This window comes from Rattus norvegicus, chromosome 9 (genome assembly GCF_036323735.1).
Source record: "Rattus norvegicus strain BN/NHsdMcwi chromosome 9, GRCr8, whole genome shotgun sequence".
Classification (NCBI taxonomy): domain Eukaryota; kingdom Metazoa; phylum Chordata; class Mammalia; order Rodentia; family Muridae; genus Rattus; species Rattus norvegicus.
Genome location: NC_086027.1, coordinates 42,228,516 through 42,245,018, shown reverse-complemented (window position 1 = coordinate 42,245,018; position 16,503 = coordinate 42,228,516). Strand labels below are relative to the sequence as shown.

Genomic DNA, 16,503 nt, shown 5'->3' with positions numbered 1-16,503 from the left:
CGGAGTGTACTGACAGTCGACAAATGACAGTTGACAAATGAATGGCTCACGTGAAAGACCTGGGTGTGCAATGCTGCCATTTCTCACTGTGGGGCCTCTGCATCATCTCCTTGAAACTCATTTGTTACTTCACTGCCTTACCGATGGTGGAAGCCTCTAAGTGGCCTTAATGTCAAATCTAAGGTGCTAAATTTTATGGCAAGATCAATTTCCACGGTATTTTTATTGCCAGATACATTTTTTTAAAGGACGCATTAAATTTTGAGTCTGTCTAAAGGATGCTTGCTAACAGGTTGTTTCGGGAGAATACAAGCGGTACACTTGTGTGAATATTTATCTGGCGGTGCCTCCCGATGCTAGATTGTTACAGATGGCAGAGCCAGAGCACTCTAGTGATGTGATGTGGGTGAATTTATCATCAGAAGGAGGTGGCTTCTTAGGCTGTCAGCACTACTATCCCTACGTTCTGGTAAAAAATAGGAGGACCCCAGTTCATTTATCATTTAACAAGGCACTCACCTGCGCACTACCTTCGGACGCTCTGCTGAGCATTAGGTCATCCTTCCCCCTTTCTGTAAGCCTGCTATGGTGGTGGACAGTTTAGCGTGTGCTGTATGTCTCATGCACATGTAAAGGAAGAGGGTGAACGGCCCATGAAAAGACAATAACCCCGTGCAGGCTGTCCTCTCTGAAAATCGGTGAGTCTGAAAATTGTGGTGTCCTGTCTCTCTTATTTCCACATAGTCTGTATTGGAAATCATTGTCCTTAGATAATGCACTGAAATTAATGGAGACTAAAGGCTGATTACTTGGCTTAAACCTCAGCTCTGGGGCTGGTTTCTTGGACAATGCATTTGGTTACTCAGGCTCTCCTTGCACACAAGCTTGCATCTATAAGACTTCAAGGCATAACGTAAGTCATAGGAGCAGCACCCAGACAAACACCTGCTCTGTATTTACTGCCATCATGTTACAGCCTGGAAGACATCAGCTCTGCCCCTGGCTTCTTGTGCACAGTCTGGCTCTGCTGCTTATGGACTAGGTACTCTTACTGTTGTCCTAAGGTTAAATCTTTCATGTTCCTTTTTCTTTCATTTTAGAATGGTCATAATGTCCATGGAACAAAGTTGTTACCACATAGATCACAGTAAATATGAAATTAGATTAGTTTCCTTTGATATAGAAACACCATTAAGAGTCCCCTTTTGTTTGCTATTTCAGTGTTAAAACTACATCCACCCCTTAGTTTGTTTTTCTTTTTGTCTCACAATTTCCTAAAATGTCACTGAATCATCAGTTACCACTGGCCCTCAATGCTGCAGATGTTTATGCAAATGAAGTTTCTATTTGGTGTCATAACAACTTTTCCCACAATGGATAAGGTATGTCAAAAAATATCACATACTGTCAAAGAGGTTGGAGTTCGCTCTCACATCTTCTACTCAGATTTGTACCCATGAGATTTACTTTTAGTTTAGGAGTCTTATTGGCTGCCCTGGATTTTGTCTGTTGCACGTTCATTCTGAATAACATGTTAGCTCTGTAAGACAGACCTATCTGCCTGTTTCTAGACCCATGTCTGGCATATTTGTCAAAAAGTTTAGTTTTAAAACTCCTTAATGGTGGAAAAAGATTTCTGCTTCCTACTTTTATTGTGGCTGTGAGATTTTGTGTGAAAAATTTTAATGTGCAATAGAGAGGTATGGAGTCTGACTGTACTTTCTCATCCCTCATTGACTCTGCCTTTGGCAAGTGTCTTATATAAAATGTGTTTAGTAAATGATGAACTGTATATGGATATATGAAGAATGTTAAAATGGCTGCTTACAGTACAGACCTGGAGTTTGCTCTCTTTTTGTGTGCATCTACTTTGTTTCTACTTTTGGTCAATATCTTTTGAAAGGAAGAAATCTTTTAGCACAAGGTACTTACCACAGTAATTATATTTTTATGTTTATTACTTTAAAGTATATCCATGCAAAACTAGGAGTTGGGAATTCATCCTTTAGGCAATACAAAGTTGTGTGGAAGAAAAAGAAGTGACACAATCAATTTTAGGAAAACTAACCTAAATTTAATACTTGAGTGGGAAAGTCAATGAGAAAACTAAATGGCACCTTATAGATTTTTGTCATAAGGAAAGAAAGCAAATCCCCTGGGATAACCACGTAGCCTGCATATAGACCTTTCTGTTCCCCGAGATTCAATATCCTAGTCTTATCCCTAGGTGCAAGGAAAACTAGTTACAGTCTTTCCTCACCCCTGTTCACATTGCCCAAAAATGCCACAAGCCTTTCCCTCTCAACTTCCCTTTCCCAACTTGTTTCTTTGTCCCACACCCTCCAGCATGCACCCCCTGCTAACCCAAGAGCCTTTACTCCCTGCGAAATAAGCAGACTAAAGTTAAACCCAAGTCTGTCTTATTGCTCCCGAGAACCAACTCCCCCAAGTCCAAGTCTCATCTACTGCTCTGCAGCTGGATATCTGTTGTGGTTTCCCTTTCTTGTTTGACTCCATCCCCTGAAAGATCACAAAAATCTTCTTCTCCAACTTTTGTACCCTCATCTCATCTCAGTACCCAGCCTCCAGCATGAGCAGGCATTCTCTGTAAAGTCATCAGCTGAGCAGGTCAAGAAAACAAACAACACAGAATAGATGCAAAAACAGAATCCATCCTTCTGCTGCATCAAAAAAACACACCTTGGCATCAGGGATAGACATTTCCTCAAGGTAAAGTGTTGGAAAGATATTCTAAGCACATGAATGTAAGAAACAAGCCACTCTACCCATTTTGATATCTAATAAAATGGGCATCAAACCAAAATTAATAAAAAGAGATAGGAAAAGACACTATACAGTCACCAAATAAAAAAAATCCACTAAGATGGTATTTCTGTTCTTAACAATTATGCCCCAGACACACAATTACGGGTATTCAAGTTTGCAAACCAACCAACCAACCAACCAACCAACCAACCAAAATATGACAACAGGTTAAATCACATATTGACTCTCATACTTGTATAGTTTCTATGGAAATCAATATGGCAGTTCCTCAGAAAGTTGGGAGTCAACGAACCTCAAGATACAGCAATAACACTCTTAGGGATATGCCCAAAGGATGCTTACTTACCCAAAGGATGTTTGCTCAACCACGTTCACTGTGGCTTCAGTCATAATAACCAGAAACTAAAAACAAACTAGATGTCTCTCAAAAGAATAATGGATAAAAAATGCCATGCATTTATGCAATAGAGATTTCTTGGCTATTACAAAAAAGACATCATGAACATTTCAGACCAATGGGTAGAACTAGAAGAATTCATCCTGGGTGATGTAACTCCCTCTTAACCTTCCTTAAGGTGCAAAGATAAATATGGTATGTATTCACTTAAATAAGGATATTAGCCATTGAGTAAATGATAACTAAACTATAATCTATAGACATAGAAAGGATATGGAAAAGAGAAAGGGTCTAAGGAAGACTCATGGATCTCTGTGGAGGTGAAAATAGATGGCATTTTACATATAGACTAGGTGCAGTTGGGGATGGGAGTGGTGGATATAGTGAGGGGGTAGATGGGGTGAAAGGTAACAGTGGTGGAGGAGACAACTGGAATTGAGTGGATTTTGTGGGTGGTTTTGTAACCTCATGCTGAGGAAACCTTCTGTTATCTATACAGGTAATTCTAATGAGGATTCCTGGTAATAGGGAATAAGGAGTCTTATCTAGTTTTGCTACCTAAGATAGTCTTCTCGTGGTGCATTTTAAGTTGCTGGTTAAGGGTATTCCTTGGAAATACCCAAACAATCTAACCTGTTGCTAAGGCAAATGTGGCTCTCTGCAAACTGACACCAAGACCCCTTTGCTAAGGACAACACTCACACAACTCATTCAACATAGAGATGTTGAGCTGGTACCTACATGGAGACCTAACTTTATGTTTTGTTGGTTATAAGAAGCTATTATGCAAGCTACCAAAAGAGAAATGTGGAAGCCAACAATTCTACAAAACTTTTGATTTATAATCTGTCCTTCCTGCAGCATACACAAAGGCCATGGTGGCACACAGTTTGTGGGAATAACCAACCGATATCTGAATTGGTCGAAGGTCAACTTCAAGAGAAGGAACCCATGTCTGACATTGCTTGAGTAACCAAGAACCAGATGCTAAATAAAATAGCTCAGAGACATAGGGTAAAACTCAATACTACTGCTCCAAAGAACATGAATAAAATAAATCCTGATGGGATTCTGCTATACTCATAGATCAGTACCCTATCCGGTCATTGTCAAAGAGGCTTCCTCTGGCAGCAGATAGGAACAGATGCAGAGAAAAGAATAGAACTTAAGAAAGAAAAGAAAGGAAAAGAAAGCAAATAAGGATTCTAGGTTGGGGGCTGTCTGATGAGAGCTGTATAGATACATGGTTGTAGGAGAAGGGGGACTTTTTAAGCAGCAGGGTCCCGAGTAATTGCAGTATTTCAAACATGGGTCAGTAGAGTCAGGAAACATTTTAAACAGTTTTGGAGATAAAAGATAAAACTGTGTTTTGACAGCCTGTTGGAGGCCTAGGATTGAAGACAAAGGAGAGGGATTCAGCTCAGTGACACTTATCATTTTGTAAATGAATTTCAGTGGAGGTAGTATTTCAGAAAGGGAAAGATATAGTGATCTATTTCAGAATGATACTTGCGGCATAATAGTTTATGAAAACTATCAGATGCTGTCATTTAAGTCTGAAGGGTATATTTTTAATACAAAAGAATGTAATAAGGCAGATCCAGATGCAAGGAAAAATAGATTTGGAGCACTGTATGTGTGGCTCTGGTCCATTGCAGACAGGATGCTTAAAGGGTTCCCATGTCCCTTCGTAATGCAAGCAGAATAGATTCCTTTGGTAAATAACAGAAATGAAGCACACAGTCTTTTCCTCTTTAAAATAGAAAGGATATGTCTTTTTGCTATCAAATAATTCCCCAGAAAGCTGGTTAAAACATGTTTTTCTCTCTATTGCCTTCCTCCTCCTTTACACAGCATTATGCTCAGGCCTACAGAGCTTCTTTTATATGGGTACAGCCTTAGAGAAAGTGAGCAATATGCTGTATGAGATTACATTCCTTTAACATTACTATGTGTTTATATGTATATGTGTAGTGTTTGTTTATGCTTATGTTCCTTCATGGGGATCCCCACCAAGGACCCAGGTGGGCACCATATTCTCTAGATTTAGGGTTACAAGTGGTTGTGAGCTTCCCTGTGTGGGTGCTGGGATCTGAAAATCTGAAACTCTGAAAGAACATTATGAACTTATAATCTGTCCAGCCTGGACAAGGATAGCCTCAGATGATTTCCACAAATCCTTCTTTCAGGAAGGAGCTACGCTGATAAAGATAGTGTCTATTAAGGGTATGAATAGCTGGAAAGAAATAGTGTGTGTGTGTGTGTGTGTGTGTGTGTGTGTGTGTGTGTGTGTGTGTTTTTACATGCTCCTGCACACATGTGCCCACATGTGTATCTTCTAGAACAACATCAGAATTTGGAGGGGGAACATGCACAAACGAGAGACATTTGGGTTACATCACTGATAAATCTGTTTGAAGGAAAGTCTCAAACAAGTCCATACATTGTGCTTCTAGTGAACAGTCTCTAATTTTTAGATAGGCTAGGAATATTGCTATTTAAGGGAGGGTTATATGAGTCAAATAATGGAGATCCTTTTGATAACTTTCTCTAAAATACTACTAGCAACAGTATTTGAACTGCTGCAAGATAGTATCCGCAGGACATGATAGAACCACGGCACTAATGAACTCATAGGAACTAGTAGCCAAAAGGACTTGAACAAGATCAATCCAGCCATCATTCTAGCATGGATGGAGGGGATCATGGGGCCCTATATGCATGTGTGAGTTTGAGTGTGTATGTGTGCATGTGTGTGTTAATATTCTGTGATTTGTGATATATATATATATATATATATATATATATATATATATATATATATATATATATCCTAGTCTGCAGTCCATCATCATCTTGAGGGGGAACCCATGGTAACTAGAGAAGCCCAGACCTCAGTGCTGCATACAAGGCAGATAGCTGAGAGTGGGTCCCACAGGCAGGCACAGCCTTTGAGGGCTCTAGTGATCTACTTCCTTCAGGCCACCACTCCCTCTGTAGGTTCCACAGCCTTCAAAAGAGTTCTGCATGTTTGGGGTCGTTCATAAAATGAAATAAACCTGTGGTGGATATTTCAGGTTTAGGTCCTGGCTGGGTGTAGTTTTCAGCCTTACCATGAAGCGGGCAAAAGTGTGAACATATTATTTGTGACATGCAGAGACTGTGAGAACACCTGTGGAAGCAACGCAAACCAAAACCCTTTCTCTCTTTTTTAATTCTGAGGCCATGTGCATGAACCAAAGGTGGAATTAACACAACTGCGAATACACTAATATTGCTAATGTAATATTCTATTATAGTAGCATTATGAGACAGAGTGAGAATTTAATTTTCAAAACTAACAATAAGCCTCCTAAACTCCAGACTGCAACCTGATTTCTCATACTTGTCCTCCTCTCCTTGTCCGTAGATTCATATAAAGATGATAACAGGGCCTGGAGAAGACTTCAATATTATATTCATTTGACATAGTATTTCCTAGGAGGTAGCAGTAACTAGCAGCCATTGTAAAGAGGACCAAAGAGAGAAAACCCATTTTTGTCACTGTGTTATAGATGTTCATCATCATCATCATTTTCAGAGAGAGGTTTGGATGCAATCCCCAGTGTCGTTGCCAACAGAATCCTTGTTTATTCCATACTGACTTGAAATCTACTACATCAGTAACATGACTGAGATTTCAAGTCCTTGATAAGAGTTCCATTTAAAGAATGAGTTTTTAAATATTATTTGTGGAAGTAATCCATATAATTGGGCTTAAATAGCATCAACTTTCTCTGAACTCAGGATCATCTAACTCAGAGCCACAGTGATATGACCCCCAGCCCATACCTTTGCAACACGATCCATTTACCTTGCATGGCTTGTCTATTTTAAATATTACTTACATTTCAACAAACAGAATCCCGCAATGCATTCTGGTAAATTAGTCTCTAATATGAAGAGACTAAAGCATGAAACTCTAACAAGAATGCCTAATGGAAAACAAATATCCAATCTAGAGGCTCTAATAAAAGTCTCTTCTTTTTGGGTGAAGGCTCTTGGCTATTAACACAGAAACCATCATACGTGGCTGCCCTCAAAATGCATTATAGATCAGACTCATAATCTTCCCTTCCACAAATGGCACAAGAATTGATTTCAATTATCATTTAATACTGATTTCCCTCTCATGTCAGAAAGTTCTCTGTGCACATGAAACTGGAGGCTGGCAACTTGAGCTCATTTACGGAACTTTTAAGGACTATTGATTGATCAGTGAAATTTCTAGTTCTCTCATAGTTCCTGGAAGGATACCTCAGAGGCTGAATTGGATGACAGGATGGGCCAGAATGCCGATAGGCTTGGTGCAGACAGATGAAAAGAGAAGCTCTCAAAATTTGTCAGGATACATGTTTTAAATTAGGTTAACATGATGGATTATACTAAGCCAAAATTTCTCATGTAGCGTCAGCCTGAATTTTAAATATCTCCTCTTCCTGCTTGCTTTTGTGCTTTGGTATGTGTCTTTGATGTCTGGGCATTAGCCTTTGGAGAAAATATGTAGTAGTTTAAAAAAAATGGTCCTATGTGTTTGAGAAGCATGAAATGTTACAAATAACTAAGGAGACTTGTTTTATTAACTCCACCAGAATACATGTTATGAGTGTTGATATAGGCACATATGTATGAGCAATATTTAATTTTGTAGAATTGTATGCTCTTTATCTTCACTTTATCTCAAAATTATTACAAAAAGACCACTTTCCATAAGCAGTGGCTTTTCAACAGTGCTGAAGCCATTCTAAGGAAACGCAGGTGCACCTTGGAGGCACAGGCAGTGTTTCCTTTAGAGAACCTCTCCCTGTCCTATCTCTACACATTCGTATTTCTATAAATGTTGCATAGATTTATCTCTATAGGAACGGATTGAGCCTTTGTGCAGCTTTAAAAGATACAGGTTTGCATTCTACTAGAAAAAAAATCACGGAATTATAGATATAAAATAAACACCAGTGCATTTTGTTTGAAAAAAATCACAACCAGCAGCATTTTAAGAAAAGCTTATCCTTTGACCTCCTTTTGTTGTCTGATTGCTCTGGCTAGAACTTCGATTACTATATTGAATAAGTAGGGAGAGAGAGGGCAGTCTTGTCAAGTCCCTGATTTTTTAGTGGGATTGCTTCAAGTTTCTCTCCATTTAGTTTGATGTTGGCTACTGGTTTGCTGCATATTGCTTTTCCTGTGTTTAAGTGTGAGCCTTGAATTCTTGATCTTTCCAAGACTTTTAACATGAAGGGCTGTTGCATTTTGTCAAATGCTTTCTCAGCATCTAATGAGATGATCATGTGGTTTTTAGAAATATTAGAAAACCACACATTATCTTAGTTCCCTTCCTTAAATTTTCTCCCTCTTGATTCCTACTCCTGTGTGTGTGTGTGTGTGTGTGTGTGTGAGAGAGAGAGAGAGAGAGAGAGAGAGACAGAGAGAGAGAGAGACAGAGACAGAGACAGAGACAGAGAGAGACAGAGACAGTCTTGAGCATGAGTCCTTGCCTTACACCTTGCTTGAGGCACAGGCTGCCAGCTAGCTGCTCTCACGTGTTTCAGGGATTCTCTTGAGTGTGCCTCCTTTCTTTCCATGAAGCCCTGGGATTGGAGATGTTTGCACTATGTCCTTAGCTTTATGTCTTTACCTGGAGATCCAATCTCAGGGTCACATGCCTGAGCAATGAATGCTTTACCATTGAGTTATCACCCCACACCCATCTGCTTTTGTTCAAAGCATAGTTTCTGATCAGCTTCTAACATAAACGTGATTTTATAATAAAAAATTCTATAGAATACAGGAGGTTTTTTTCTATCTTCAGTGACAGAAAAATTGTTGTGATATCACTGATCTTCTTATGTGGGTGTTTTACAACTCTTTGCTGCTTCTGTATACCTCTCTTTCTTCAGGGCTTTGCTGAACCATATGAAGAGTTTCCAGAGGAGAGATTCTGACCAGTAGACTTCAAACCTCCTATAAACACATGCTTCCTGGGCCAGCATTGCCATTCAAAGAGCTGGCAGATCTCTGCACGTGAATACTGTGTCGGGACACCAGGTGGAGTGCTAGAGCATTCCTCGGGTTTCTACAGCAGAACAAGAGTGATACCCAGCTCCCACAAATAGAATATTTCAGGAAGCCAAATAGCTACACTTCTGATTCTCCGCACACATAGAGCACAGGATTTGTGAAAACGGCTTCATTTTCTCCCTGCTCCACTACACATATGCATCTGCTGGCTTCCTGGACTGGTGTCATCTTCAGTTTTCTTTTGCCATGTTAACTACATCTAATCCTAACCCTACATCCCAGGCCATGTCTCAACGAGGCTCTCCAAATCTTCTCCACTGGCCCTCTTTTCTCCTTTTTTTTTAAAAAAAGAAGTTATTGTATTTAGAATTTTTCATAGGTGTTGAAATCAAAACTCAAAGACGCAAAATAATCAAAAGAATAGATACCCATCTGAGAAGGGTATAGACAAAATTGACATTGGTGAGTAAATGGAGAGAATCTTTGAGAAATATGCTTTGAGGACATTAGGGCCTATTTTTTAAGACACGCACATAGCTGAAAATCCAATGGGGGTAATCTCTAGCTCTGACTTTCAATCCTAAAAATGTGAATTCTAAATTTTTGTTGCTTTCGTTCTCTTTTCTATTCTTCCAAAACTATTGAAAAAATCATATTTTTCTCACAAAAACTAGTTCATCTTTTCTGAAAGCTGCAGGTAGATTTATTTTTTATTTATTTCCTTCTTTCCTTTTATTTTATTTTTTTAATCACAGAAAGTTACAAAGACTGCCTCTGTTCCCACTCCCCTGCCCCATTTCCCACTGGAAAATGGGCTTTGTCCAATGGGCTGTCTCGCTCGCTTGTTCTCTCAGATTCCCCACGCCTGCCTTGAAGATGCTTTCCCTGGCTCTTCCTTTACCACTCCCTGTTCATGGTAATTCTCTTCCCTCTGCTTCTCAAAGGTTTGCCCATTATCCTCACCTTAGAGACATTGTCAAACACCCATAGCTGTGAATGGCAATTCCTCTTACTGGAACATGGGCATTGCTAATTAGACATGCATTTTCTGCTCTTCTCTGTTCTTATCACTTTAATATTAACAGAGTATGCATATATGCTTTGACACATATATATTTATAATATTTCTAAAAATATAATATGTAGGCCAGTGCCCTTGTTGCTACCAAGTAGTTTACAAAGAACTGGCAAGACATATTTAAGATATGTTTTCTGTCTTTGGAATATGTAAAATCTTACAATTGGGAAAAAATAAGGTACGATGACTTCTAATAATTGAAGTAAGTAGAGAGCCCTGCACAGCAAACCCACAGACGATGGTGATTTTTGGATCAGCTTCGCCCCTCCCAGAATGGTACAATTTTCTGAAAGTCTTTCCAAACTCTGTAGGTGGCATATTTCTAGCACTGGTTTTCTGGAGGTGTCCAGCCAGTTATCTGCAGTTGGAGGAGGAATTCATGAAGGGAAAAGGAAGATGTGTTGAATATTGACTGAGTCACCATCTGGCTGAAGATGAAGTGCAGGATGTGTGTGTGTGTGTGTGTGTGTGTGTGTGTGTGTGTGTGTGTGTGTGAGTGTGTGTGCAGGTGCCTGTTCTCTGTGAGCATCACTAGGAAGGATTCTGCTGTGCTCTTTACTGAGAGAAGGACCAGTGTTACGAGGGAAAATAGCAGAGCCTCTGGAGACTGAAAACAACCAACGTTAAGCTTGTTTTCTTCTCACTAAAATAGTAACTCATTGGTGGCATCTGCGTCAGCCCGCGTGACTTAATATACTGTGATTGGAGCCGGCTGTACCTTCAAAAGTTTTACTTCACTTCTTCCAATGGGTTAGCCTCTGGGAGATCCGATTATGTTACTATTCTCTTCTCTATGAGTTTTTGCTAAAATCCAATTTTCAATTTTCCTAATTTACCTCAGCTGTGATGATGGATCTGTAAATAGTGGGTGTATTCTACTCCGAAGAAGTTTAACAAAGAGAAGCTTAAAAATATTTAAAGTCAAGATATGTAAGAAACTCCAAACACACACACACACACACACACACACACACACACACACACACACACACACACACAGAGGCATGCACACCCTAATGATGATCTTAAAACAGCAGTCTCAATTACTGTAAGTGCTTTCTTGTCAGACCAGCTGCTTGGAGTGGATTTGATTACCTACATGCATTCTGTGTGGCTGGAAACTTAAGGCTGAGGCTCAGCAGGGGAAGGTGTGTGTAAGGAGGGAATTGGCTCACACTGTGATTTATAATAGAGGGAACCATTTTTTTTTCAGAGAAATTTTATCTGAGAGTTAAGAACTCCTTTGAGAGTTTCACCATCACCTCAGCATGGTGCTATTATTTTGTTGAGACACTTAAACTTTTTTTTTCTTACCTCTTAAAGGGGAATCAATAGTTTCAAACTACTGCCCAGAGCAGCATCCCTGCATATAATCCCATCCCGTTTGGCGCTACACAGATTGCCAGTAGAGGCTTAGCAGAGTTACTTGAAACTTGTATGCACCCGCTCAATTAGTTTTAGCAGCAACAATAAAAACATTAAAATATAGTCAGTGATAGGCTTTCACATAATTTAAGAGATTAAAAAAGAAAACCTGTGTATGCCCAGACTTTCCTGTTACCCATGCTGTGCTATTATAGAAATAGTGGATGTTTGCCAAGCTGATACTTCTCCCCTCTAAAATCTAGTGTTTCTCCATAGAAAACAAAGATGAGTTGGGACAAAGATTCACGCCAGTGTCCTAGCTCCTTGGTCCAAGTATTCCTAAGGTCTGATGTCACATGGTAATTTAGATTCGTGAACTTTCCCACAATGACAATTTTATACTTTAATAACATAAGTTCAAATGATTATTGGCTATTTAAAGTCAATGGTGCCTGGATAATTCACAAAAATGTAAACATCTACAGATTATGAAAGTCCATAGTTGAAAGGTATTAAGAAAGACGGAATGTTACTTTATGTGGCGGTTCACTTTTACTCAATACCTACAGTCCTATAATTATTCAATACATACAGCACTTGCAATGTCTACAAGTGTTTAGGAATATTCATTGTCAGAGTGCACATCATATCTCTACAGCAAAGCCATAACTCCTGCTGAACACCTTCAGTCAGCAGGACCTGAAATGAACGCTGATCTTTCTTCTTCCACCCTGGTTCTCTGCCCTGCCCACCCTGGTTCTCTGCCCCTCCAACCCTGGATCTCTGCCCCTCCCACCCTGGATCTCTGCCCCTCCTACCCTCATTCTAATTGTAACTGTTACATTCATGATACCAGCTGTATCTGCTTGTAAAAGACAGTCCAGGCGATCTTGTTAAATGGTGACATAGAAGGAAGGGGCAGAGTCCTTGGAAACTCACCTGAATATCCAGTCCCCTGTAGCCAATTATATGCAATTCTGCCGTAATTGCATGGGGCCATGGGGTACTGGTTTGATTACACAGCCTAAAGAGAACTTGAGGAAGAGGATTCTACTTAGGCAGTTACAAGGAAATCACGTTCGATGCTGGATGAACACTTTCCAGTGTGGCTGCTTTTGGGTTACTCATGCTATTGACAAAAAACCATCATCATGGAAGCTATAAGCAAGCCCAATATACTAATGTGTGCCACAGGAGGAACTCTCGTGCAAAAGAACTTTAGTTGCCACTGGGACTTTTTAAGGAGGAGGAGTGGACACTGTCGAGTTCTGCCCCCACTTCCAGGAGAAAATACTGTAGACAGAAGGGAATGGGAGGACAGTACTTAGAGATACTGCATTTCCTGTTTACTCTCTACATTTCAGTTCAGGATGCCAATCACATATCTTCAAAATAGTGAATGAAAAAGGAAGTCATGGTAGTGGGAGGCTAGCGGCATGATTCACATTTTTATCAGCTTTCCCCCTCACGTTTATTAGTGAATTCTCTAATCGTATGATGATTCATATCCTGTTTATAATAATTTGTAATTATTTCCAATTTGAAAGCTAATCGAACTTTTTAAAGACAGGCACATTTCAGTAGAGTTTGACTCCTCACACACAAGATGCTGTTGTCACATGCCCGACATCAATGAGGTCCATGAATGAAAGCTTTTCTCAGAGCGTTCACATGTAGATCCCTGGCCTACCTTCTGCTGGAAATCACACTAGTGTTCTGTAATTAAAATTACATTCTGGCATTTACCTTCAGAATTGGTAAATTTAACCCTTTCTAGCTGCTGCTTTCTTCCGGGTACTTACATACTCTTCATAAGCCTCAGGAGCTGGAGGTGGGGGCGCTCTGTATCCTGGGACCGCTGCTGTTCCCCGGGCTCGAGGTGTTGGGACACCTCTTGCTACTGGGGGTACTGGGAGAGCTCCGCGGGTCACAGTGGTTCCCCGAGGGGTAAGAACACCTCGTCCAGGTGGTGGTGGTGGTGGAACAGCACCCCCACGGCCCCTAGAAGAAATAGGTGAGATACAGATGGGGTGACATGTGGACAAGAAATGACTTTCTCGGATCACTGCCTTCACACAGATCAGTCTCTACTCCTGATGGATATAGAATTTGTAAAGTGGCTTGAGTCATATTAAAATACATGTCTCTAAATATTGCGTCTTAGTTCCAGTAAAATCCATGCAATCAATGTGTTTCATGCAATGCATTTTGATGTTTTCTAATATAATAGTTGAAAAGAAAAAAAATGGAAACAGAAAATGAAAGTCTATCTTGTTTGCATTCCAAACTTAGAAAGACAAACCAGCGTATTGTCTGAAATGTGCCATGTTGGCACTTTTGTGTATGTGTGTGTGTGTGTGTGTGTGTGTGTGTGTGTGTGCGCGCGCGCTCGCGTGCCCGTGTGTGTGTCTTTGTGTGTGTCTCTGTGTGTGTCTCTGTGTGTGTGTCTCTCTGTATCTGTCTGTTTCTTTCTCTCTCTCTCTCTCTCTCTCTCTCTCTGTGTGCATGTGCGTATGTGTGTGTGTGTGTGTGTGTGTGTGTGTGTGTGTGTGTGTGTAGATTGATTGCTTCCATGCTTGGGTTTATTGACAGTCATCTTTAGTGTGGTAATATTTCCAGGAAAACATCTTAATACAATGCGATATTCTGACCAGAATGATGACATTGTGTAGTTACAGTAGGTAAAGCTTCACAGTCCTGATTTATCAGCATGCTGCATGCCTCCACTGGGTGAGCCTGAGCCGTCACTGACATATTTTTACATGATAACTCGAGGGTTGTGGAATTAGCGCTCAACAATGAGAAGGCTGATTGAATGTTCCGTACCGCAGACTTAACACAAAAGCGATCTGAACAAAAGCATGAGATCAAAGGATGCATCCATTTTTATAACATTCTAAAACCTTTAGAAAGCCTGTTTGTCTGTAGTCTTTGGGCAAATACATGGTTATTTCACTGTGTATTATGCCTGAAAGTTGGCCTCTAGAAAGCACTGCTATCAGCAGGGCCACTAAAGCTTTCTGGAACATGATGACCTTTGGCATACCGACAATCACGGTGTTTGCCCGTGCCTTTGCATGGAGGTCAGGTTACACTTCCGGCTCTGAAAAGCCATCAAACTGCCTCTTTCTTCTTGGAAGAAAATGAGCTTTAGGAATGAGGAATAGGAGGGTTGGCAGAGCTTTTTAAAATTCTTAGCGTACCAAGCCAAGAGTAGATAATTTCATGTGAACTAAATAAACAAAACAGTAGCCTAGATCTGAGGACATAAAGGATCCAAAGCTATGGTACCTGCTTCGAACACAATGACTGGGAAGACAAGATTATGTTATCATAATAACATAAAGACCTCTGTTAAGTGTCATTCACCTTCCCTGAGTTGGGAGTCATCGTTTGCATTTGAGGTACCCGAACATGCAGCATCCAGCTCACTGGGATGTTCTGGGAGGTTGTAGAATCTGTAGGATGGGGGCGGGTCTTACTGGAGCAATTAGCTCTCTGTAGACAGCCCAACCCCCATCCAGTCCACTGCTGAGAGAGCTGGAGCTAAGCCATTCTAGTCAGAAGTTCACACTGCTATGAGTCACCAGCCACTGCACCTTCCCAAGCACTGTGGACTACATTCTCTTCAAATTTTGAACCAACATAAGCCTTTCTTTCCTCCATTAAGTTGTTTCATGTCAAATATTTGTTTGTAACAATGAGAGTTAACTCCAGAAGCCTGTATCTCACAAGGAACATACTCCCAGATCTGACAGAGGCAGTAATAATTACTCCTGAGCTTTGTATTTTAATACTATCAAACATCCACATGTCGATAATAAATTACACGTGCTGGCTATGTCTGTGAATAACGGTGGATAACCATTTTAATTACCTGGACCTAAAAGCATAATTGTTCCTCATGGATGCTATTTAGATTTCTGAACCTATATGTCTTTGCTCTGCAGTTGCGTCATGCTCATATTGATTCTAATTTTTCGTGGCATTTCTTTCCCAACCGACTTTCAATCCCGGCGGTAGCAAACCCCACACAGAGCCTGCCTCATTCTCACTTGTACACTCGGTCCTTTCCTGGCAATATTAACACCACTGCCTTCTCCCATGCAACTTCCAACATCCACCATCTATTTTAGGACACTGTCTAGGGCTAAATTCCCAGTGCAGGATTCTTTTAGTTTCTGACTTCTTCAAAGAACATTTTCTGCATTTAATCTTCACTCCCTGTTCATTTCTGAACCAAATGTCATCATCTCTTTAGCTCCTGTTTCAGCACTGGGAAACGACTCTTGGCGACAGCCCACCGAGCTCTCAGCCTACCAATTTTCCCTTCGAGCTCCCATGACCCTGTGCCTCCTGAGTTATATTTAAGACTTCTGTGAACTATTATCTGGAAAATGTTTCTTTGGACTTTTATTCTTTTCTCTACTGTGTCTCTCTGTATTTCAGGTGACACTCATTTCCAGCTTTGGGTAATGGCTTCGTCTCAATTGTCTTCCCAGCCAAGCTTTAGTCTCTTTCTCCACTTCTCTGAACCCAATCGATCCCTCTATTTCTTATCATCACAGCAGTGTGTGAGATCCTTTCTGTAAATGAGATATGCTCATACCTTGCCTTTAATACTCCATTAGTTCTGCATGTTAGTTCTTCTGTTAACCAAGATTCAATGTATATTTATTATTAACACATGGAACATATAGTATAAACATTTTGAACAGAACAAGTGATATTTGTTAAGCCAAAAAAAGGAGTTTACATCAAGTTGCTAACTACATTGTTGAAATACAAATATACAGATTTTATTAAAAATTCCCAGTCT

The 16,503-nt window shown here is 40.2% G+C and overlaps 1 protein-coding gene across 7 annotated transcripts in view; it reads right to left on the bottom strand.

Annotated features, from left to right (window-relative positions):
* Khdrbs2 (KH RNA binding domain containing, signal transduction associated 2) overlaps positions 1 to 16,503 on the bottom strand; it is a 506,659-nt gene that overhangs the window by 204,669 nt on the left and 285,487 nt on the right. For all 7 annotated transcript variants that reach the window (XR_010054563.1, XR_005488845.2, XR_010054564.1 and 4 more), the window contains exon 6: positions 13,487 to 13,685. Coding sequence is in view for 2 of the 7 variants with exons in the window: in XM_039082989.2 (XP_038938917.1) it covers positions 13,487 to 13,685 (199 nt within the window). In the remaining 5 variants the exon portion in view is untranslated. The remainder of the gene's footprint in view (positions 1 to 13,486; positions 13,686 to 16,503) is intronic.